This window comes from Oncorhynchus tshawytscha, linkage group LG16, assembly GCF_018296145.1.
Source record: "Oncorhynchus tshawytscha isolate Ot180627B linkage group LG16, Otsh_v2.0, whole genome shotgun sequence".
Classification (NCBI taxonomy): Eukaryota; Metazoa; Chordata; class Actinopteri; order Salmoniformes; family Salmonidae; genus Oncorhynchus; species Oncorhynchus tshawytscha.
In genome coordinates, this window is record NC_056444.1 from 76,432,912 (window position 1) to 76,457,014 (window position 24,103).

The 24,103-nt window shown below is 43.6% G+C and overlaps 1 protein-coding gene across 1 annotated transcript in view; it reads right to left on the minus strand.

The window, feature by feature from the left end:
* The window catches only part of LOC112216367 (E3 ubiquitin-protein ligase HUWE1-like), an 82,282-nt gene extending 62,227 nt beyond the window's left edge, over positions 1-20,055 (minus strand). Inside the window, exons 1-23 of the mRNA XM_042299938.1 lie at positions 19,898-20,055; positions 18,561-18,646; positions 14,177-14,227; positions 13,890-13,959; positions 13,681-13,779; positions 12,988-13,194; positions 12,154-12,306; positions 11,727-11,789; positions 11,405-11,482; positions 11,215-11,262; positions 10,849-11,017; positions 10,402-10,502; positions 9,855-10,005; positions 9,273-9,400; positions 8,757-8,897; positions 8,260-8,380; positions 4,734-4,841; positions 4,502-4,603; positions 4,194-4,274; positions 3,576-3,682; positions 2,602-2,779; positions 1,073-1,164; positions 11-213 (exon numbers count right to left, since the gene is read on the minus strand). Of these exons, the coding sequence (XP_042155872.1) occupies positions 11-213; positions 1,073-1,164; positions 2,602-2,779; positions 3,576-3,682; positions 4,194-4,274; positions 4,502-4,603; positions 4,734-4,841; positions 8,260-8,380; positions 8,757-8,897; positions 9,273-9,400; positions 9,855-10,005; positions 10,402-10,502; positions 10,849-11,017; positions 11,215-11,262; positions 11,405-11,482; positions 11,727-11,789; positions 12,154-12,306; positions 12,988-13,194; positions 13,681-13,779; positions 13,890-13,934 (2,375 nt within the window). The 5' untranslated portion in view covers positions 13,935-13,959; positions 14,177-14,227; positions 18,561-18,646; positions 19,898-20,055. The remainder of the gene's footprint in view (positions 1-10; positions 214-1,072; positions 1,165-2,601; positions 2,780-3,575; positions 3,683-4,193; positions 4,275-4,501; positions 4,604-4,733; positions 4,842-8,259; positions 8,381-8,756; positions 8,898-9,272; positions 9,401-9,854; positions 10,006-10,401; positions 10,503-10,848; positions 11,018-11,214; positions 11,263-11,404; positions 11,483-11,726; positions 11,790-12,153; positions 12,307-12,987; positions 13,195-13,680; positions 13,780-13,889; positions 13,960-14,176; positions 14,228-18,560; positions 18,647-19,897) is intronic.
* Positions 20,056-24,103: the final 4,048 nt, after the last annotated feature.

The following is a 24,103-nucleotide window of genomic DNA, read 5'->3' on the forward strand; positions in this document are numbered from 1 at the left end:
TGGCACTGACTGTCTGTTGTTCTCTGGTTCCCCCTGCTGCTGGGTGAAGGTATGGAGCGCCTCCTCTTCCTCCTCATCTTCGCTGGAAGCCTCTTCGGCAGCGTGGGAGGAGCGGGCAGGGGGCGCGGTCACGGTGCCATCAGTCTTCTGGATAGAGGGCTTCTGACAGATGTACTCCGGGGCTCGGCCCAGGTTACAGATCTCCTCCAGTAACTGGGAGAGGACAGTTGACATTTTAGTCATTCAGCAGACGCTCATACACAGCAGACTTACAGTTAGCGCATCCATCTTAAGATAGCTAGGTGGGACAACCACACATTACAGTAAAGTAGCTATCAGCAAAGTCGGTGCTGGCAAGATAAGACAAGTTTGAGTGCTGGTGAAAACAAGGCAAGGGTATTTGTTTTGAAGAAAAGACAAGTGTGTGTTAATTTACCATAATGTAAAAACTCCTCCAAGGATAAACATTAAGTTGTTCCTGTTCAGATCACATGGCCCAGCTTAAAGAAACAATCATGTTGTGCTAATTCACTATGCAGTTTACAAGGTTAATCTATATTATTAGGGTCCTAACACATGACCTGAACCAGTTGAACTCTGTGCCCTAGTTAAAAGCTACAACAAGACCTCAGTTTTTCCTGGTCAAGTCACATGGAGTTAAAACTACAAGTCCAGACATGAACAATGGGTAGGGATGGGCATTTGAATGAGTGTCTGTGCACTCACTAAAATCATTTTGAGTAATTGAGTACTCGTGAAACGGGTTTGAAGGCCAAAAAGAGATTGCAGTATGCTAAAGGTTGTTCCAATGACTGATGGTTCTGATACACAACTTAAACATCGTCACTGCATTTGACATACTCCAAAACAATAAACATCTTACAGTTGGAAATTGTGCCTGTGCTTATACATTTAACCTGCTAAAATAGTTATATTTGTAAATTGAATACTTGTATTTGATTATTAGTAATCATATACCAACCTGTACTGGAGTATTCACTCCCAAACCTGCTCAATGGTGCTGATCATTGCAGTTTTCCCAGGCCTCCTGTACATGTCATTGTAAACCCACCTTGATGATGGCAGTAGTGGCGTCAGTCTTCAGAGTGGGTTGGTGTCTCATCAGTTCATCCACAGCACTGCCCAGGTTGGACGCTGTATCTCCTGTACACACACAACCCAGCATGGTTACATACAGACATCTGCATCAACAGTGTATAGTGTCGCCATACTACATTGAACAAAAATATTTAAAAAAAGTGTTGGTCCCATGTTTCATGTACTGAAATAAAAGATCCCAGAAATGTTCCATACACATAAAAAGCTGGTTTCTCTCAAATATTGTGCACAAATTTAGTTTACATCCCTGTTAGTGATTATTTCTCCTTTGCCAAGATAATCCATCCACCTGACCGGTGTGGAATATCAAGAAGCTGATTAGACAGCATGATCATTACACAGGTGCACCTTGTGCTGGGGACAATAAAAAGCCACAAAAATGTGCAGTTTTGTCACACAACACAATGTCACAGATGTCTCAAGTTTGGAGGAAGTGTGCAATTGGCTTGATGACTGCAGGAGTGTCCACCAGAGCCATTGACAAAGAATTTAATGTTCATTTCTCTTCCATAAGCCACCTGCGTAGTTTTTGAGAATTTGGCAGTGCGTACAACTGGCCTCACAACCGCAGACAACGTGTATGGCGAGCGTTATTTTGATGTCAACAAGTACCACGTGGTGGCCGTGGGGTTATGGCATGGGCAGGCATAAGATATGGACAACGAACACAATGTAGATTTACCAATGACAATTTGAATGCATAGAGATACCGTTACAAGATCCTGAGGCTCATTGTGAGGCCCATTTTTGTTTGTAGTATATTTGACCAACAGATGCATATCAGTATTCTCAGTCATGTGAAATGCATAGATTAAGGCTTAATGCATTTATTTCAATTGACTGATTTCCTTATTTGAACTGTAACTCTGCAAAATCTTTGAAACGGTTACATTTATATTTTTGTTCAGTATTGTTCCCCTAAATAAACAGAGTAAAAAAATAAACAGAGTAAAAACTAACGCACAACTATCTAAAGCTCAAACCAAGTTAATTCACACACGGAGTCAAACAGCTGAAAAGACAGACATGTTTCCACCAGCACCAGTATTCAAACCCCCCTTTAGGCAGTCTCCCTTACCTCTAAACACTACATCTTTGTAGCTAGGCAGGAAGTTAAGTGATGTGAGTAATAAACTGTTCCTTCCCCCATCACGTGACTTATCACAGTCCCCATTCCTCACTAATCCACACTTACCTGTGGCCACAACTATGTGATTGTCTTTTCCCCCTAATTAGTAACTCTACAAGCCCCTGGCTCTTATCCAACCTCCATTACAATATACATTCCTCATACATGTAACCATTAACTTCTAGTGTAGCAGGTATTTCAAATTACAACCCAACATTCCTATAACAAACACCTATTTTTCAACAGAGTGAATTGTGTCCCAATATACTAGCTTCCTTTAAGTTAACACACCTCTCTCAAAGGTCTCTCTCACCATACTAGATTGCAATAACACACACACGCGCCCAACTCACCCAGAGGGTCAGAGCTGCGGCGTCGTCTCATGGCAGGCAAGTAGTCAGGTGACAACAGCACCTTGAAAAGGCGTTCAAAGGGCTGGCATTGGACGAAGGAGTGCAGGCCTCGCGCATTCAGGCACAAGGCACTGAACACGTTCGGGAGAGAACCAAGCACCTCCCGGGTAGCCGGGACCTGCAGAGAGAGAGACTGTGAGAGAGAGAAAAGGGAGAAAGAGAGAAAAAGGGGAGGAAGAGAGAGAGCGAGTGAGAGACAGAGTGGCGAGGGTAGGGAACAACTGGGAGGAAGGCGACTGGGGAGGGAGGAAAGGAGGGTACGGGGAAGAGAGGGTGAGGATACGGGGAAGAGAGGGTGAGGGTGCGGGTAAGAGAGGGTGCGGGGAAGAGAGGGTGCGGGTAAGAGAGGGTGCGGGGAAGAGAGGGTGCGGGGAAGAGAGGGTGCGGGGAAGAGAGGGTGCGGGGAAGAGAGGGTGCGGGGAAGAGAGGGTGCGGGGAAGAGAGGGTGAGGGTAGGGCATAGGGAATCAAAACGTAAAGGCAATCAGGAGCAGGGGGAAAACAGAAGGAAAGAGTGAGGGAGGAAAGGAAGCGGTGAAACCAAGGAGGGAGAATGACTGTTTAATGCAATGCTGTGTGACAGAGAGGAGATGGAGGGCAAGATGAAGACTAGGCAGTGTAGGCTCTACATCCACTGGCTACACCGGTGTTAATGTATGACCCTGCTGAAAAAGAAAACGGGACATTTAAACATGTCAAATGTGCAGGAGAGGACAAGAGGGAGATGAGAGGGGGTCCGCTGAGCGACTGAAGAGGTAGAGAAAAGATTGAGAAGAAAGAGAGAAAGAGTGACCTCGCATTCAGACACCAACGACAAACTTTCCCTCGCACTTATCAAAGCCAACCTGCATCGACGACTATAGAGTGGTCTGAATGCAGGGTGAGCCGAGAGGAGATGAGTGCTGTGGGACTCACGTCTTTGATTAGCAGGGCATGCAGCATGACGTCAGTCAAGCCATTATCCTGCAGGGAGGAGAGCAGAGATGGCTCCTGGAACACAAACACCGTCACCACCTCCGTCGCTGTGGAAGGGGAGGGGAGGGGAGGGGAGGGGAGGGGAGGGGAGGGAGGAGGGAGGAGGGGAGGGAGGAGGGAGGGGAGGGAGTGAGTGAGTGAGGAGGAGTGAGGAGGAGGAGTGAGTGAGGAGGGAGGGAGGGAGGGAGGGGGGAGGGAGGGAGGGAGGGAGGGAGGGAGGGAGGGAGGGAGGGAGGGAGGGAGGGAGGGAGGGAGGGAGGGAGGGAGGGAGGGAGGGAGGGAGGGAGGGAGGGAGGGAGGGAGGGAGGGAGGGAGGGAGGGAGGGAGGGAGGGAGGGAGGGAGGGAGGGGGAGGGAGGGAGGGAGGGGGAAAACGAGAGAAATATGTTTAAAATCAGAGGGGGAAAAAACTGACTCTAATCAACATGGCATAATGTATGCTTTGATGGACTTCACAGAACTTTCTCAATGATCAAGTGATATTAGTAAACATACTACACATTATAATGAATGTCATGGTAGATTCCTCTGAAGCATGTTGTGTGACTCAAGTGCTCACCCAGTAGGAAAAGAGAAGGTCCATAGTACTCTGCATTACTGATGATGTGCTTGAGTGAGGTAGGCAAAGACCCGTCCATGACTGGAGAAGAGAGGCCATACAGAGACCAGGAGGTTAGTCGGGCTACGTCCAGGGGGAATTCATTCAACATTTTCCCATCATGTTTTGTTGAAGCCCCAGTACCTATTATAAGCATTACAACCTTAACCCATCTGATCATATAAGACCAGTTCCCCTCAGATAGCTTAAGTTTTGCGTATCTCCATTGTTCATGCTTTTTAAGAGTGTGGTTATCAAAGCTCACTCACCGTGACGGATGCCATCAGAGAAGGCAGGATCCTGGATGGCTTTCTTCAAGAAGTTTAGCATTGACTTCAGCAGAGCTGCTCTCTGGGGAATACACTGCAGGCCTGGAGGGAGAGAACACATGGGAGATGGAACACATAGGAGTGTGAGCGCCTGTGTGTGTGTGTTTGACTGAGCGTGTGATAGTCTAAGCTGAGAATGTTTGTTTATGTGCGTTGCTATGCTAGTGTGTACCTGTGCGGGGCGTGCTGGCAGTGCTGCTCTGCGCTCGGTGGTCTGTCTCAGGTCTGGAGCCAGAGGACGTTGAGGGACCAGGGCTGCTCTCCATCCTCTCTTCTGACACTTAAGAGGACACAGTTTCAGCAACCACAACACAGCCAACATCCACACCACCTCCACAACACAGCCAACAGTCACCAAGACACAGCCAACATCCACACCACAGCCAACAGTCACCAAGACACAGCCAACATCTACACCACAGCCAACAGTCACCAAGACACAGCCAACATCCACACCACAGCCACCACACCCGAGGGGTCAGGGTTCCAGTCTAGAAGCATGGTTTCAACTGCTTCGACAATTTTGCCTCGGTACTGCATAGGGATGTACATTACAGTCAATTTTGCTGTCAACCAACTGACCCTCATTAACCGGTTAACAAACTGTATGTATAAAATTATGTATAAACAGTAAAATGACGTGACCAACAAAAAATACTATCAGAGATCTGTATATAATGAGATTCTTATTTCTCCCCGCCCTAGCAATGGTAGTCATCCCAAGGCTGGAAGGCAGGCGACAGAAACATTGGACTTGTTTTGGACAGATTTTGGTGAGTGAAAGCTCTTAGTTCGCCTCCCCCTCTATGATACTATGCATAGAAAGACCGGGCATTTTTCTTCAAGAGCTTATTGAAAACATGTAACGATAGCAAGCCAATCGTCTTACATGCTCAATTATAGGCTATAGCATTTTGACTGTAACTTCGGTAATGAAGCGGGTAAGTCAATCAAACAACGCAATTCCCTGGAAAAAAAACTTTTCTAAACCTAATGTGAGCAGATGTGACAGAGGTGGACTTGGATTGGTTGCTAACATGACTAGGATTGGTTGCTAACATGACTAGGATTGTGCCCTGGTCTTCTGGACAGCGAAAGAAAGTTGAAATGATAACCAACAGAACAAGAGAGAAATGCTGGTTGACCTGTCATTATTTGATGTAAAGCTTTCAGATAATTCCTGCCTCAAGCTCACATTGCAAAGTGGTGGGTGATGCGCTGATAGGCTATAGTCAACGGTAGGCAGGCTATGTACTCGTATGGCAAATGGGAGGCACACTTTAATTACGAGTTGAGATTGAGAAATATTTTTCCTTTTCAATCATGGCCATCAAAGGCAATTGCATTTAGAATAGTTATAGGTTGCTCAATGACTGGGCTTACAAAAGCACGTTTCACTCCAGTGAGGAGTTACTCTGGCTCTGTCTGATAGGTGATAGGATATTCATGTATGCTGTGGGCGTGATAAGATGCATAACCATAATTCCACAAAATTATGCAAATGAACCTATAGACCGATAAGCATGACTGATCAAATTTACATCCTTATATTTATACTACCGCCCGGCCCAGAAAGACCATTTCCATAGATAAGTCAGATAGAAAAATTACTAAAAAGACAGTCATCACCTTTGTACACAAAACATCCATTAAATTACTCCAATAATTGTCGCTGAGGCCGATTTTTTTCTTATTCAGCACTGAATTTTTTTTTAAACAACAAAAGAAATGTCCTCACTGTCAACTGCGTTTATTTTCAGCCAACTTCACGTGTAAATATTTGTATTAACATAAGATTCAACAACTGAGACAAACTGAACAATTTCCACAGACATGTGACTAACACAAAACTAACACAAAAGTCAGTCAGTATCTGGTGTGGCCACCAGCTGCATTAAGTACTGCAGTGCATCTCCTCCTCATGGACTGCATCAGATTTGCTAGTTCTTGCTGTGAGATGTTACCCCACTCTTCCACAAAGGTCCCAGACATCTCTGTGGGGAATGGCCCTAGACCTCACCCTCCGATCCAACAGGTCCCAGGCGTGCTCAATGGAATTGAGATCCGGGCTCTTCGCTGGCCATGGCAGAACACTGACATTCCTGCCTTGCAGGAAATCATGCACGGAACGAGCAGTATGGCTGGTTGCATTGTCATGTTGGAGGGTCATGTCAGGATGAGCCTGCAGGAAGGGTACCACATGAGGGAGGAGGATGCCTTCCCTGTAACGCACAGCGTTGAGATTGCCTGCAATGACAACAAGCTCAGTCCGATGATGTGACACAGTGCCCCAGACCATGACGGACCCTCCACCTCAATCCCGCTCCAGAGTACAGGCCTCTGTGTAACGCTTATTCCTTCGACGATAAACGTGAATCCGACCATGACCGCTGATGAGACTCGTAAGTGAAGAGCACTTTTTGCCTGTCCTGTCTGGTCCAGCAACAGTGAGTTTGTGCCCATAAGCAACGTTGTTGCTGATGATGTCTCGTGAGGACCTGCCTTACAACAGGCCTACAAGCCCTCAGTCCAGCCCCTCTCAGTCTATTGCGGAGAGTCTGCGCACTGATGGAGGGACTGTGCGTTCCTGGTCTAACTCAGGCAGTTGTTGTTGCCATCCTGTACCTCAGGTGTGATGTTCGGATGTACCGATCCTGTGGCCTGCCACTGCGAGGACGATCAGCAGTCCGTCCTGTCTCCCTATCTTAGGCGTCTCACAGTACGGACATTGCAATTTATTGCCGTGGCCACATCTGCAGTCCCCATGCTTCCTTGCAGCATGCCTAAGGCACATTCACACAGATGAGCATGGACCCTGGGCATCTTTCTTTTGATGTTTTTCATAGTCAGTAGAAAGGCCTCTTTAGTGTCCTAGGTTTTCATAACTGTGACCTTAATTGCCTACCGTCTGTAAGCTGTTAGTGTCTTAACAACCGTTCCACAAGTGCATTAACTGTTTATGGTTCATTGAACATGCACGGGAACCCTTTACAATGAAGATCTGTGAAGTTATTTGGATTTTTACAAATTATCTTTGAAAGACAGGGTCCTGAAAAAGGGACGTTTCTTTTTTTGCTGAGTTTATATTCATCCAGTGTCTGCCATGTTTTTGGATGATGTCATTACTGCTCCTTGTGCACATGTCATGTTGGTCCATATAAACCAGATTTAAGCACGATAGAGTCCATGAATCAGCGTTCCACGAACCTGAGTAGATTACCTTGAAAACAACAGTCGGACATCCTGGACGCAGTCTCCAGTTCTTTTTAGATCTCAAGTATACCACCACCACACCCAGCCACAACACCATAAGACCCCAGCCATACCACAACAGCCAACACTGGATCTATATTTTCACCCATAACAAAGGCAAGGAAAACATGGGAAAATGGAGGCTATTTAACTTCTTACATTCTAGTTTTGTGAATTGATTAGTTTGCAAGTAATGACCGTAACACAACACATAGCTAGCTAACTATTATAGAACAATTACTGGACAGTACCTCCACATACCGTTTAACCCTCAACAAAAGTCAAATCAAATGGATCTATATTGACTGACCAAAACATGGTACCAATTTTAGACTAACACCTTATAACCATGTTGATCAATTCATATGGTCTCTTCAACTAAATGTAGGCCTATAGCCCAATGTATGGTTCCGCTGATGGACAATAGAAAATAAAAAGGAGCCTACAGCTTTCTGACTGGCCATCCACGTCTGTGTCCATGTCCTCAGATTCCACAGTAGAGTTGGGTCTCTGGATCTTTGGCTTGATGACAAAAGGACACTCTTTTCTAGACAGGTCCACCTCATGCTGCACAGAGAGTGAAAGAGGGGGAGGGAAAGAAAGAACAATGAGGGAGCGAGAGAGAGGGAAAGAGTTCAGGACTTTGGCACATGGGTGTTCCAGCAGAGACTGAGCCGAGTACAGAGCCCCTAGAGTGCTGCGTCAGGTCCCAGGCAGTGAGGTGCGTCGTCACCCACTCAGGTTATTTATGTAACACATTTATTATTTCCCAAGTGGGTCACAAAGGCCCCCAAAAGCCACTTCCAAGCCCTCTGGCACCAACATGTCAATTTAAACTAATAAAAGCGTTTTGGCTGGGGGCAACAGAGATAGGCAGAGGAGCCTGCCCTGTATCTAGAATGGTAGGTGTGTTAGGGGTATGTGTGTGTGTAAAGGACCCTACCTCCAGCCTGCTGATGAAGATGGTAAGGCCGGTATGTGACTGGAAGGCTGCCATGTCCAGGTTGGTAATGAGGTCCACCACTCGAACTGCACGCGTGACAAACGTGATCTGGTCCTGCTCGTCCCCCAGGAACTTGATCACCTACAGAGGAAGGGAGTGGAGAGGGAGCTGTGACTGTGCGCATACAAACACTATGGATCAGACTCCAAGACCAAGCCTATTCTTATCTTAGAAAACAATTAAGCTCCTCTACATGGAGCCTTTTAGAGCAGAAGGGGGCTTAATTGGCATACCTATGGGGACCATAAGCAGGAAGGATATATTTAGATCTGTTCAGCCTTTATGCAGAGCAAGTGAGTATGCTGGACTGGACATACACACTCTGTGGACGATCAACAGATCATTCAAATTGTCAGACACCTGCGCAGCATACGTACATAGTGAAACCAGGCCGGCTTAGCAGAATAAAAAAGGGCGAGTGGATGCCAGGTCAGAGGTGACAGTGTGTTTCTTTACCTTGAGCAGGGCTTCCATCATCCCACAGGAGACCAGGGCCTCCCCCCCAGCATCGTAGCTGGCCAGGTGGTAGAGGAAGGAGAACAAAGCAGTGGCAAACTGGTGTGGGTACGGCTCCATCAGAGGGTCTGAGGAGACAAACACCCACCGCAGGTTAGAGGCACGGTCAGGGATATTGACCTCTGTTCAACGGTCACCTCAATTAATTATTTTTGTTGCAGGCCTTCCAGTGCAGTTGCCCATTTGTTTAGGCAGCCTTGCTTCCTAGAGCTGGGTCCATCAGCCTCCACTGGATTCTACTCAGTCACACAGACAGGCATAGTGACAGGAGACCAAAATACCCATCTTGTCTTGAAGAATAGTTCTTAAGAGTTTTTTTTCAGAACTTAGTACAACAGTCATATCCGACCATAACACCAACTCTGAAGATGTGTTACTCCATTGTTTGCACCTATCTAACTAAGTGGCTCTGGATAAGAGTGTCTGATAAATGGCTAAAATGTAAAGGCTTGTGTTCTCATTGGACTGGCATCAAAATCAGTCCAAGTTCAAATCGATAGACCACTCAGCTAGACCACTCACCGATCATGGCCTGTATGCAGTTGCGCACCAGCACAGGCAGGAAGCCGTGGTAGGAAGCTGTGCCGGTGCAGTCGATGATGTTGGACAGCTTGGGCGTCCTCTCCAGGTGCACTATGGATGTTAAGGTGCGTAAAGACGCTGCCTTTATGTCCTGAGGAAAGAGACAGGGTATTCATGAAACTATAGAACTGCATAGAGGAATACATATAGGCCAACGGGTATGTTGTCCTGGACTTTCAAGATATCATTATTTCCAGGATTGTCCATGACTGTGGAAACTCTTTAGGTACATATACAATGCCAAGACAATCATGATTGTATTGTCAAATCTGACCACAAACCACATTGTAATGATCACGGTCTTGTATTAGTTACATTAACTACAATCCAGTGACATCTGATACTAGTCTATAATATGACATGATTGCAGTCACAATATTGGCTCCAATTTCACACCTACTATTGGTATGTGACACAGACCCACCACCCCATTAGGGGCAGAGGACAGCAGGATAGAGTGGAAAGGAGAAAGAATGTAATTTCTTACCACAAGCTGTTTGTCTGTAATCTGTAGCACATCTACCAGCTCCTCTATCAAGCCGTTGTAGAGAATACTGTTGGCCGACTCCTGGAGTGCATTGGAGTACACTGTGGAGGGAAAGAACCCCACAATACAATTAGCTACCACACAAACTCATTTCAAAGACTGATCGACATGTAATGGATGAAATTAATTGACTGCATTAATCCCCAGAGGGGAAATTGGATTTGACGCATCAGACAGACAATTTGGACACACAGGTAAACATCACAGAGACATAAGCACTGATTACCGACTGAACATAGAACTTGTAATGGTGGATGTAGAAAAGCACCATGTCATTGGCAGTGAATGACGGTCTGAGAGTCTAGATAAAGCTCTACATAAATCCAATCAATTATAACCTCTTTTGAACTATATTGAGGCAGCACACACTCCCTCCCTCCCCCTTACCCAGTATAGAGATGGCGTGGAGCCTGGCCTGCACGGCCTGCAGTCTCTTCTTGTGGTTGGAGAAACCATGGGCCAGTCTGATGTGTGTGAACAGCAGGGTCTGCTTGTCTTTAGGGATGTTATACATCACCGTAAGTGACTCCATGATCTCACTGGGACTCTCAGAGATCTAGAAAGACAACATAGAATATCAGGAACATCTGAATTTGGCCTGGGGGATAGGTTGGTTTCTTTAATATGAATGTAGGATCAATGTAAGAAAAGCAGCAAAGTCCTAAACAAATAAAAAAGGTAAATTTACTTCTGTTCAGTCTTCGTTTAAAATCATTAAATGCTCTGAGAAAATAGACAACATTTGTTCCTTACCTTGTCGAGCTGTTCGATGTGAATGTAGTGTAATGTGTTACTGCTGGTCTGTCAGGCAGAGAGAAAGTTCACAAATGGTCAATAAATCCACTCATAACAAGACATGCCTTACTAAAGACCAGGGACATGCATTAGTCGCCCACTAATATTTGTTTTCTGGTAGAGTACAAGGAAATGTGTCAGTCTTTACCTTCCTCTCCACTTTGACCTCAGGGCCAGGTTCAGCATAGAACTCAAAGTGCAGTGTGGTGGCACTGGGAGGGTACTTCTGCTCAGGTCACCATTACAGGGATGGGGGATGCCAAGAGAAGAGATGTGGAAGGAGGGGGAAAGAGACAGGTGAAGGACGCAAACAGAGGATAGGTGAGTCGTGGGGGAGTGATAGAAACTAACATCATCAGTATCATTTGACAGTCATAATGGGAAATGTAATCATTACAAAGCAAATGAGCTGATTGTCTGGAGACCGCAAGCCTTTACAGATTGTGACAATGATAAAGGTTCAGCCTCACCGTCATAGGCAGGTCCCTGCAGCACTCGGCCAGACCGAAGCCATTCTCCTTCCCTCCCCAACTCTACAGGGATAACGTCACACATCAGACCACCTATCCAAATCGCTTCATTACCTAGGCTAAATATCAAGGCAAATACATTAACAGAGAATCATTTTTACTCTACTTTTTTTTACTTTACTCTATTTTTACTCTACTATACGGTTGGCCAGTTGGTTTTGAAATACAACACCAAGTGCTAACATCAAAATAAGCTGTGGCTTGCATGTTGAAAACCTGTAAGACTGAAAGCCAAAAACAAACGGCTATGTCACTCATTATCAACATTTAGTCGGTTTAACATGGACATGCAGAAGAAAAGCATCAACAAGCATGTCTTCATCAGGATATCTGATAACATGTTCTCATTCTGCCACCTGTACGGTACCTCAGCCAGATGTTGGAGGCGTGCCAGCAGAGGGGTCCTCTTGTCAGAGCCCAGTCTAGTGATGTAGTTGGAGCGTTTACTGAACACATACAGGAGGTTCAGCACAGACAGCACCACCTGCATGTCACATGACGCTAACAGGGTGGTCAAGTGCTGTGAGGAGAGAAAGTGAAAACCTGTTTGGCTCATTCCACCTAGGTTTGTGACAGGTGCATCACTCAGAGAGGAAGAAACAGTTTATTAATTTAACCTTTACTCAGGACATGTTATTGCAATGTGTTTCCTGGATTATTTTACAAAGGCCCCCAAAGCAACACTCTCTGGCAGCAAAACTGTCAATTTAAACCAAGAGGTGAAACTATTTTAGGCAAGTGGGTCCCAACAAAGCTAAGCAGGGAGGCCCACTTCACCCAACCAACAGAAGAGGAAAGCACATCATTGTGAACAAAGTGTCAGAAGGGAGAAAATGTTTAAAGGAAGTGAAAAGGGGAGGCAGCCTGAACATGAACTTGTCCAATAAGAAGTGGTCCACAGTTTAATATTCAGTATGCTCTACTAAACATGACCCTGGTCATTGTGTCAACTGAAGAGTGGTCCTACTGTCCCTGGTCATTGTGTCAACTGGAGAGTGGTCCTACTGTCCCTGGTCATTGTGTCAACTGGAGAGTGGTCCTACTGTCCCTGGTCATTGTGTCAACTGGAGAGTGGTCCTACTGTCCCTGGTCATTGTGTCAACTGGAGAGTGGTCCTACTGTCCCTGGTCATTGTGTCAACTGGAGAGTGGTCCTACTGTCTTTGGTCATTGTGTCAACTGGAGAGTGGTCCTACTCCTACCTCTATAGAGCTGTAAAGGTGCCTGGAGAAGCTGTACTCGATGAGCAGGGCGGTGAAGTTGAGCACGGCCAACAGCAGGGCTTTGAGCTGCCCGTTGTCCGGCCGGTCACACACCAGCAGCCAGGACATGTTTTCCACCGTCTGGCCCGCGTCACACAGGATCCCATCGAAACGGTCCAGCAGGTCCACCCAGTGGTACAGCTCACACTGGAGAACATATGGGCAGGTGATGACTCAAGAAATCACTTTAGATAGAGCTAACATTCTGCTGATTCAGCATCAACACCTGGGCCACGTTCAGCAGACAAACGTTGTGGAACTTTACAGATAGAAAGGTCATGAATATAGCTGTTATATGTCAGAGGATAGTTTGTTCTACAGCCCAGGTGAACGAGGATATATCCCCGGTGACGCCAATTCAGGGTCATGTCAGTATAATACAGTACTTGTTTCCCAGACCCAGATTAAGCCTGGTACTGGACTAAAACGCCTAATATTAAAATCGAGGAGGAAGCTTAAAACGGTTCAGAGAAACCTGAAACGTTCCTTAAATTGGTTCTGAGAAATCTGAAACATTTCTATACATTTACCTGATCAGGTAAAGTACTGCCTATGAATGAAATTGTGATCTAATACAAAGATTGAACGTCACATTAACAAATAATTTGTAAAGTTCCTCTCCCTCCTGCTCACCTTGCCAATATTCCAGGTCTTGATGTGCTGCAGCTCCAACAGCAGTTGCTCGTCGCGGCATCCCTTAAGCTTCTCTATGAGCGTCCTGCAGTCCGCAGGCTGTGAGGAAGAGAGGGCGAGAGAGGAGGGGGAGACTGTAAAGGATGTAGAGTGCAGGCCCGGGTCCAACAGGGACTACAGACAGAGACAACATTGAGATGCATACTCACAGCTTCAGTGGGGGTTTTCTTTAACTTGCTTCTGTCAACCTTCATTGTCAATAGCTTCTATCTGATGCACCTGTTGGAATGCAGAACATAATAGATTAAAATGCATGTGTGTTTCCATGGAAATTGTGCGGTTGTGTATAGTTGCAAATGTAGGCCTTACATCTAGTCTAGCAACAACAAATGAGAAGTTAAATAGTAGATGGTAAGTTTAATTCATTTCAGACTGAAATGGAGCTTATGCATTGGGGTATTTTTGAGAAGAAAAAATATATACAAGTGTCACTTACAGTTAAGTAATTTGGCAATACCCACTTAACAGCATGTTTCATTCACAATGCCTGAAACAGGAGAAAGACAGTCATTCACACTATAAAGATAAAGGCATTATGAAAGACAAAAAAAAGTTTTATCCTGTGTCAAGGCACTAATTTCCGTACAAGCCTTTCAACACTTGTAAGGGAGAGAATAGCGAGAAGTTTAAAATAAAACTTGTCTAAATGTGTAAGTTAGGGTTAGACATTAGGCCCTAATCAAAAAAACATTCCTCCCATGAAAAATGGGTTTTTCTTGTCCAACCAGGGGTCGTGTTAATGCAGGATTCTGAGTTTGTCCATGAGGAAAAAAGATAATGCATAAGAAACATCTTGCTGCATTTTGTAAACACGTATCTATAATGCCTCTTATTGTAATTTCTGCTCTGCAGAAGACTAATTTGACACTTCAGTTGCACTTCAATCGGATGAGATCTATCAGCAGACAGCTGATGTCTAGCTACTTTTCTGTGGTGCTTTTCTTGGTGTAGCCTGAAGTGAAATGCAAGATTCATTTCAAGCAAAACATTAGGAAATGTAGCTGGCTGCATTATTTTTTATGATAAACAGAAATATGGCCATTTTCATTGTAAGCTCATTTACTTGTGTGGCTGCTAGCCAAATAGCATTGCACTTCATGTTGTATTTTCTGTTAAGGAAAATTATAGTTGCACACCCCTGATCACTCCATTGAAAAAAATAAAAAAATAAATGAATATAAAAACACAGGTGAAATGGTTTAAAATGCAGATTTTTTGGATAGTCCTGGTTTGAAAACGTATTTTTCTGAACTCGAACAGACAGAACAACCAAGGAGGGCCTAGCTAGGAAAATCTATTTGCTCAGTGGTGCAGATTCAAATCATGTAGCCTATACAATTAGGTAACAGTCTGGACACAGCTTCTGAGCAAGACAGCCAAGTGTGGGTTCAAAAGTATAGGCCTAAGGACAGTTGCGCATCCACACAGTTCCAATCAATACAATGTTGAGAAACATGGCACATTTCCACCAGTATATCTCTGAGCAACTTACTATCAAACATGGGTCATTATCACATTATCTCTCTAAGGCTTGGTTCACGACAAACCCCAGACAAATCATAAAGACGATTGTTGCCAGCTTACCCTCAACCTGTTTGCAATTGACTGGATTCGGGGGGTTTGCTCAGCTGGTTCCAAGCATTTGAAAACCTTGCTGATACAATCTCTTGATGAACAAGCTAACTAATATATTAGCTATATTAATCTACATTACAACATAACTGAATATAGCTGAAAGATTCCCGCACAGAACTAGTCAAAAATATCACACGTTACCAGTTTAATGTCTCTAACCTGTCAAGAAAAGTGCTTTAAAAGCATTTAAACTTCAATGAATGTTCGCCAATAGACCGTAGAATCTAAGAACGTCGCAATCGGCTAACTAACGTTAGCAAAGTTACTACATTCAACAACAACGTGAGTATACGGCCAACTAACGTTAGCCATCTAGCTAACATTGACTTTCTCTACATACCGCGGTCATGCTCAACGTAACAAAATTAGCTAGCTAGTCTAACACCAGACAAGCATGTTCCTATCCAAAACAAAGCTGGCGTTATCAAATAAAGCATACACGAAAAGAGCATCAACCGAATGGTAGTTAGGCAACTGTTAGCTAGCTAACATTACTGTAGCAGGCTAGCTACTGCGGTAAGGAAATTATTAGCTAGCTAGCTAATAAAAAAAGGGGAGAGTTCACTAGCTAACGGGGCTAACTGGCTAATGGATAAAAATAATTTTTAGTTCGCTAAACTGTAATAATACATATGTATTGCATACCCCATCGAAAGAACAAATGTCCGGGTAGGAGGTTAGTTAGCAGCTAGTTAGCTAGCTGGGTGACAGTGGGGAACTGGCTAACTAGCTATTTCAATCAATATTGCTTTTGAGGATGTCAACACACATCTAATACTCGAGGCAATAGCAAATAAGACGTATCTAACGACATGTGTGGTAAACTAGCTAGCAAATTAACAAACTATGCTAATCCTAGCAATGACAAGTTGAGAGATTCAACCGCGAGTATTTTCCTCATTCCTCAAACGGTTTAACACGCCGTTAAATCTAGCGCCCGGCTGCAGTAGGCCTCACAAGAAGCCCGTCCTCTCCTGCCCTGCATCCGTACCAATACACAAACCGTTCACACAACTCGCTAGCTGGCTGGCAACAGTCACACCCGACCAGACGTGAACGAATCAGTCGTTTATGTTTTACCATACCTCTTCCCAAAATATTATGCTTGAAGTGGATAAAAAGACGCTCTCACTTACCGCGCTGGCTAGCCGGTTGGTTGGTTAGCTAGCTAGCCGAAACGTTTAATAACCAGCTGAATCATTCCCCCATACGGACCTAACGTGACAGCGAGTTGGTGGTGTATTTCAGTTTTAGTACATCAAATTTGCGTAGCTAGTTAGTACCTGTGATAGGAGATGGGCGTTAATTTCTCCATCCCTCTAAAACATGTTCATATTTTGTGTGGGAATATCTGCTGCAAGTTTCTGTACAAAAGTTAAATACAAATATCTCAATGTTTTCCATTGTAACAGCAGAAACATGTAGGATTTGAATTCCTGTGTGTTACTCAGTATTAAAAAAATACTTTGGGGTGGAGATTATTTTCCCCCACATCAAGTATTACTTTCTAAAAACAGTAACTATCAAAACACCCTCTATGGCCTTTTATAGAGTACTGACACACATTTTATTAAGCCCCTATCCAGCAACCACAAAATCTCAGCAACCAAATTGTGCATATATTGTCTTTATCATAAGAGTTGTATCTATAGATCTTCTAGTAACACAAGTCACCATCCATCCCCCCTGTAACTAGAGTAACATTATCCTCTGAATAAACTGAAGGTACCAACGCAGACAGAGCTCATCTCCACTATCGTTTAGCAAGCAACACTTCATAAATGTAAAACATCAGCAGGTGAGCAAATATACTTTTGGCATTTTGACAGGAAATCCTGTCTGTCTATGTATACATCTCCAATCTAGTAAAATGTATTAGATGAACGCAATTAAAACTGTTGGGTTCTCTTCTATTTGCCAAAGCAATTGCAGCATTAAGGTGAGGCCAGACTGGCCCGTTAATTTGATCTGTATTCTTGAATTCAAATGCTTTCACAATGGGAAATGCAGCTGAGATGATCGGTCCATATCCTTACAATTTCAGTGGTTTCCTCTATATGCATTATTGGCCATTATTCCCCCCCCTTCAGCCAATTAGTAAAGAGGGCATTTTATACGTCACACACGGACCAAAATACATCGATTCTAAATGTTGTCCATTCTCCACGTACAGTCTGGCCTCAATAATAGGGCGTTTTCACACATAATTCTGAGCTCTAGTTCAAATCAGAGTTAGATTATTTGTTACATTGTATTTTCCCCCCACAATTTGGTCCGGTTGGTTTCACATTGCAAAATGTCAAACAAGCTAAAAGGCCTAAACAAAATCATGTGTTCATGCTAGTAATTAGTTTATTTTGCACAAAATGCTCATGTTAAATCCAATTATGATTATCATGAAATTAAGCATCACTTGCACCCCAAGCTTCATATTAATTTGGCCTTCCAAGAATAACAGGAAATAGCATAATAGCTGCTCTAACTGAAGCGAAAAGGCTATATTCAGTAGCCAAAATCCCCAGGATATGAAATTACGATGATGTATCCATTTCATCAAACAATCGCAGTCAAACAACCAATAATATAGCTCGCCTCTGGTTATTTTCCTGTGTTTGGTCCAGACTGCTTTCTCACCTGGCGCGAACCGCATCACTGCACAAATGGAATCGGACTGTGACCACCCTTTGAGAGAACCATGGTGCGTTGTTTAGTGCGCTTCGGAGTGCAGATAGTTTCGACTGGTGTGAACACTAACCAAACTAAAAGTGGTAAATTAACTCCAAACCAATTTTGTGTGAAAGCCTCCTTAGAGCCCTGCAGCAAGAAGGATAACCACACTATGTGACATGAGGATGTCAGAGGGCAAACAATGGTCTCTTGAATACAGTGGAATACATAAAAGCAAATCACTGGAAGAATCTCGATCTGCTGCTGTTTGTCTGACATCAATTAGACTGCATTGCTATTCAAATGGCTTTCTGATGGCCACAATGCTTTTAGCTACAATTCAAAGTCAAATGAAACATGTTGTAAGTATACAATATTCTCAAGTTCATCCCCTAATTATTTTAGTTAGATAAATAGCATAATAAAATGATGACAGAAGAACGACAACTTTGTTAGAAGAGATTAATACTTATTGTAAATTATAGTAGTTTACAATACTACCAGTAGTTGGTACATACCAGAAACTGCTTTGGTTCACTAGTGTCACCATCATTTCCTCCTCCTTAGCATTGTTTTGTCTGGTCTCCTAAAACAATCTGAGAGCCTAAAAACAAGCACATCTATTGAGCAAAATGTTGTTTTTTTAGACAGCTGGGCTCGTAAGGGGACATACCAAACCTATAGCTGAACAAAAAACAACTAAGACAATGGTTGGCCTACCTATTCGAATGAAGCTGAAGGATATGAGGGAACTGTCATAGATGGGGCGGCAGGTGGTTGCTAGTGGTTAGAGCATTGGACCGAAAGGTTGCTAGATAGAATCCCCGAACTGACAAGGTAAAAATCTTTCTTTCTGCCCCTGAACAAGGCAGTTAACCCACTGTTCCTAGGCCATCATTGTAAATAAGTGACTTGCCTAGTTAAACAAAGGTTAAAAAAAACAAAATGGAAAAGCAAATGGGATATTGTAAGGCAGTTTGTGAAACTGGATGAAATCTCAATCTAAAGGCTCATGAGAAATGTAAAAAAGACTGGGCTTATTAATAATCAAATATGAAAAACTCAAATGCTACTGACTATTCATACAATGTCAACAATATAAAATGTTATTTCAAATCCAATGGGCTGATCTGACCTAAATCAACCTCTACTTACTAGTAATAACTGAATGTGTGCTGGCTGTTCTGCTCAGTTCTGAATACCATTTCTAGGATCTCCTCGTAAAACAAACGACCTGTCAATCAAAATACCGGCATAATGTGATGTCCAGCGCTAGCTAGCCTAGTAACTCGCTAGCCTCTTTACATTGGTGTCGGTTTTCTGCTAAACTTTCATCCGCAATCTCGACAAGCTCCTCGACGAGTAGTAGTTAGTTGTAACGGGATATCTGATTCTCTGCCGCTGAGGTTCGTGTTTACATGGTTACTCATTGTAAATCTCAAAGCAAAGGGCATCTGCCTCTTGCAAAATGCCTTTACCCTACACAAAATGCAGGAAACATAGCAAGCTAGGTTAGCTAGCTTTTCAGAAAACACGCAAGCTGCAGTGTGTTTGTAGTGCGTGTATAGCGCACCGCAACGACAGAGTTTATTCAAATTATTTTTGCCACAGTGATTTTTCACTCAGTGGGACCAAAGAGAAAACTCTGGTGGGACTATGTATGCATGGTCCATGGCTAAATTAATAATGGCGGTTCACACAGCAGAATGTCCGTATTTTAGCCTAAAACGACGCGCATTTCAGACCCCTGCTTAGCACTATCAAACCTATATGAACCGTTTTTAAAGACTCCTAATTTCAAAAATTCATCATACTAGAGCCCAATGTTAACGAAGATATGCATATAGTTGCTTACCTTAGATGCGTGTAAATTTCACTTCTCCATCTTGCACTAGCGAGCTGGGTAGGTTTGAATCTCGCGAGAACAACTGCGCTTCCTACGTAAGCTAGGGGCTTTCTGGCGAGGCAGGAGAGAACGACTGGCCCCCCCATGTCATTGAAGCCATGGAAGTTCACGGTCGACCGCGGTACTGCAGGCATTGTTAGCGGCAAACATGATCCCCGTTATAGTGAATGGAAAATGGCAAACTTCGTGTAAAGAACAACATGTTTAGAAGACAATCATGGTACCAATAGTTGCTTCTAATACACCAGATGTATGTCCTTCAAACGATGATTTTAAAAATCACATACAGAAGTTATAAGGATAATTTAGGTGCTAATGGCAGCATGCAGTACCCCAGTCGACCTTCAATTTGAGTTAGACAATGAGAGGTGGCAGCACTGAGCTAGCCTGAACGTCACTTCCCGGAGTAGCTCAAACTGCGCATGTTCTTCTTCAGTGGGGTTTAACCGCGGTTGGCATCCAATATGTTGCATTACTGCCCCCAACTGAACAGTAGTATATAGAGCCATTACACTTTGTGATGCAACATGGGAAAATGGAACCATTACCCTACTAACTAACTAACCCAAAATACCCTTTTCCAGTACACAACACACTGACATTACGCATAGATGCGCGCGGCAGTAAGAAAGCCATCACCATCTGTATCCATTAAACAAAGGCTAGGTTTACATGTTTATTATTTCTAAACATAACTTTTTGTGGTTCTCATATTCTTACAATGATGTTTTCATTCATGAACAGTACCTAAGATTATATTTGGTTGTGATATTTTCAAAATAACTATTTTGATGAAGCAGTTGTTAATTAGAATACTAACGATCATTGATATAGGCAGTAGCAAAAGCTAGCCAAAGAGCCATTTTACTGGTTGAAGTTTAAGTGTTTTTTAAGTGTAATGCAGTTGATTTGCGATGATGACACAAACATTTCGGAGGCTTAAAATCAAATTATAATTTAAAAAATACACCTTGTGTATTCCATTATTCTGAAAGTAAGTTAAGACCCGACTGAGTTCCCCCAACAACAAAAAAACGGAAAAAAACACACTGTATATATATATATATATATATATATATTTGGTCCGCAGGCCGCCAGTTGCCCATCCCTGATTTAATTGAAATAGCGTAGAATTCCATTCATTACTATGGAGGATTGCTCCTACTTGGGAGTATATTAAATATATATTAAATACTTAACAATATTAAAAGTCGAATAAAGGTTAAATAAAAGACATACATAGCATCAGCAATCCAGGGTTTGTATACATCAAAAGGTCATCTCGTGCTGAACTGCACATGTGCAAGCCATCAAATCAAATGCACTCCTTCGATATAAAGGTGTTTTTGGGCGAAAATGAAAAACTGTCAGTTTGTCACTTTCACAAGGTTGTTAGTTCAACAGAACTAACAACCAAGGAATGATTTAAAATGCATCTTATTAACTTCTCAGACCTGGTCTGCTTAGTCTGTTTTGCAAGCATTCCTGGAAGTCTCGTGATGTTGCGCCTCTGGGTTTAGAAACTCTGTGATGTTATGTGTCCTCAAGACGCCATCTTAACCAACTTAATTTGGCTTCAATGAGTCTTCACATAGGAATGAATGGTGTCATGTGATTGATGGCTTTGTCCATTCATATATATCATCGTTGGTGACAATCCAGTGGTGGGGAGGGAACTCGGTCATCACTAGCTTCTATGCATAGACATTAAAACCAGTAGAGTGATAGGGCTGACGTCATCCATGTATTCCTATGGAAAACTCCTGATGGTGAATGAAGCCGGAAGTATTTGAATTTGAAGCGTGCCATATTGCTAAATGGTTCTGAATGGCAACAAAAAATCGCTAAGGATCATGGTGGAAGTGGCCGTAACTAGTAAAGGATCATGGTGGAAGTGGCCGTAACTAGTAAAGGATCATGGTGGAAGTGGCCGTAACTAGTAAAGGACTATGGTGGAAGTGGCCGTAACTAGTAAAGGATCATGGTGGAAGTGGCCGTAACTAGTAAAGGACTATGGTGGAAGTGGCCGTAACTAGTAAAGGATCATGGTGGAAGTGGCCGTAACTAGTAAAGGATCATGGTGGAAGTGGCCGTAACTAGTAAAGGATCATGGTGGAAGTGGCCGTAACTAGTAAAGGATCATGGTGGAAGTGGCCGTAACTAGTAAAGGATCATGGTCGATGTTGTCGTTTTCATCCTGCCTGAGAGAGTCAACCCAGAAAGACAGTGGAAGAAAGAGGCCCAACTTGGCGGAAAATCTGTCTCCCTCCAGCAGGTGACGTTAATGCATAAATTGTTACAAGTGTACTGATATAAGTAGGACACGTGACATCCCGGCAACTTTGAGAAAAAACACTTTATATCGGAGTTGTCTCGAGATGGCTATGCATATTCATGGCATAAGGCTAGTAGGATAGCATCTCTCTCTATTGAATACAGGCGGTTGACATCAACAACCCTCATCGAATATTGAAAAAAGGATTACAATAATGAGATGTATCCACCAATCCAAAGAAAGGATTGGCCTATAGGGAGGAGGTCAGATACCAGGCTGTGTGGTGCCAGGACAACAACCTCTCACTCAATGTGAGCAAGACAAAGGAGCTGATCGTGGACTACAGGAAAAGGAGGGCCGAACTCGCCCCCATTCACATCGACGGGGCTTCAGTGGAGCGGGTCGAGAGCTTCAAGTTCCTTGGCGTCCGCATCACCAACGAACTATCATGGTCCAAACATACCAAGACAGTTGTTAAGAGGGCACGACAACTCCTATTCCCCCTCAAGAGACTGAAAAGATTTGGCATGGGTCTCCAGATCCTCAAAACGTTATACAGCTGCACCATCGAGAGCATCCTGACTGCTTGCATCACCGCCTGGTATGGCAACTGCGCGGCATCCGGCCGTGAGGTAACACAGAGGGTACAGAGGGTAGTGCCATCCATGACCTCTATACTACGCGGTGTCAGAGGAAGGCCCAACAATTTTTCAAAAACTCCAGCCACCCAAGTCATAGACTGTTCTCTCTGCTACAGCACAGCAAGTACCAGAGTGCCAAATCTAGGTCCAAAAGGCTCCTTAACAGCTTCTACCCCCAAGCCATTAGACTGCTGAACAATGAATCAAATGGCTACCTGGACTATTTGCATTGACCCCCCCCTGCTACTACTGCTACTCACTGTTTATTATCTATGCATAGTCACTTTGCTCCTACCTGTAAAGTACCAGTCAAAAGTTTAAAGGGTTTTTCTTTATTTTTACTATGTTCTACAATGTAGAATAATAGTGAAGACATCAACACTATGAAATAACACTCACAAATAACAATCATGTAGTAACCAAAAAAGTGTTAAAGTAATCTAAATATATTTGATATTCTTCAAAGTAGCCAACCCTTGTATTGATCACAGCTTTGCACACTCTTGGCATTCTCTCAAGCAGCTTCATGAGGTAGTCACCTGGCAGGAATTTCAATTAACTGTAATAACCGATGCTGGGGATGAGAAGCAGATACGGGGAGTCAACATTTATTCAGGAACAGACAGGTATCGAGACAGGAACAGCGTCAGCACACGGGTAAACAACGACAAACAACAATTAAGGAGGGAATTAGGGAAGGCAGGTGTGCGTAATGCTGGGGAGCATGGCGCCTTGAGCGCCAGGGAGGGGGAACGGGGACAGGCATGACATTAACAGGTGTGCCTTGTTAAAAGTTAATGTGTGGTAGCCTAGGGTGGTCTAGTGGTCTAAGCCACAGCCTCCGATGCACATATACCGTTGCAGCAGGGCTTCGAATCCTGCCCACTGCAAATTTCAGCACACTCTCTCCTCTGTCTTTCCCACTGTCTCTATCCAATAAAGCATAAACATTTAAAAATACATATATATTAAAAACAAAGTTCATTTGTGGAATTTCTTTCCTTTTTAATGTGTTTGAGACAATCAGTTGTGTTGTGACAAGGTAAATCAAATCAAATCAAATGTATTTATATAGCCCTTCGTACATCAGCTGATATCTCAAAGTGCTGTACAGAAACCCAGCCTAAAACCCCAAACAGCAAGCAATGCAGGTGTAGAAGCACGGTGGCTAGGAAAGGGGGTGGTATACAGAAGATAGCCCTATTTGGAAAAAGACCAAGTCCAAATTATGGCAAGAAC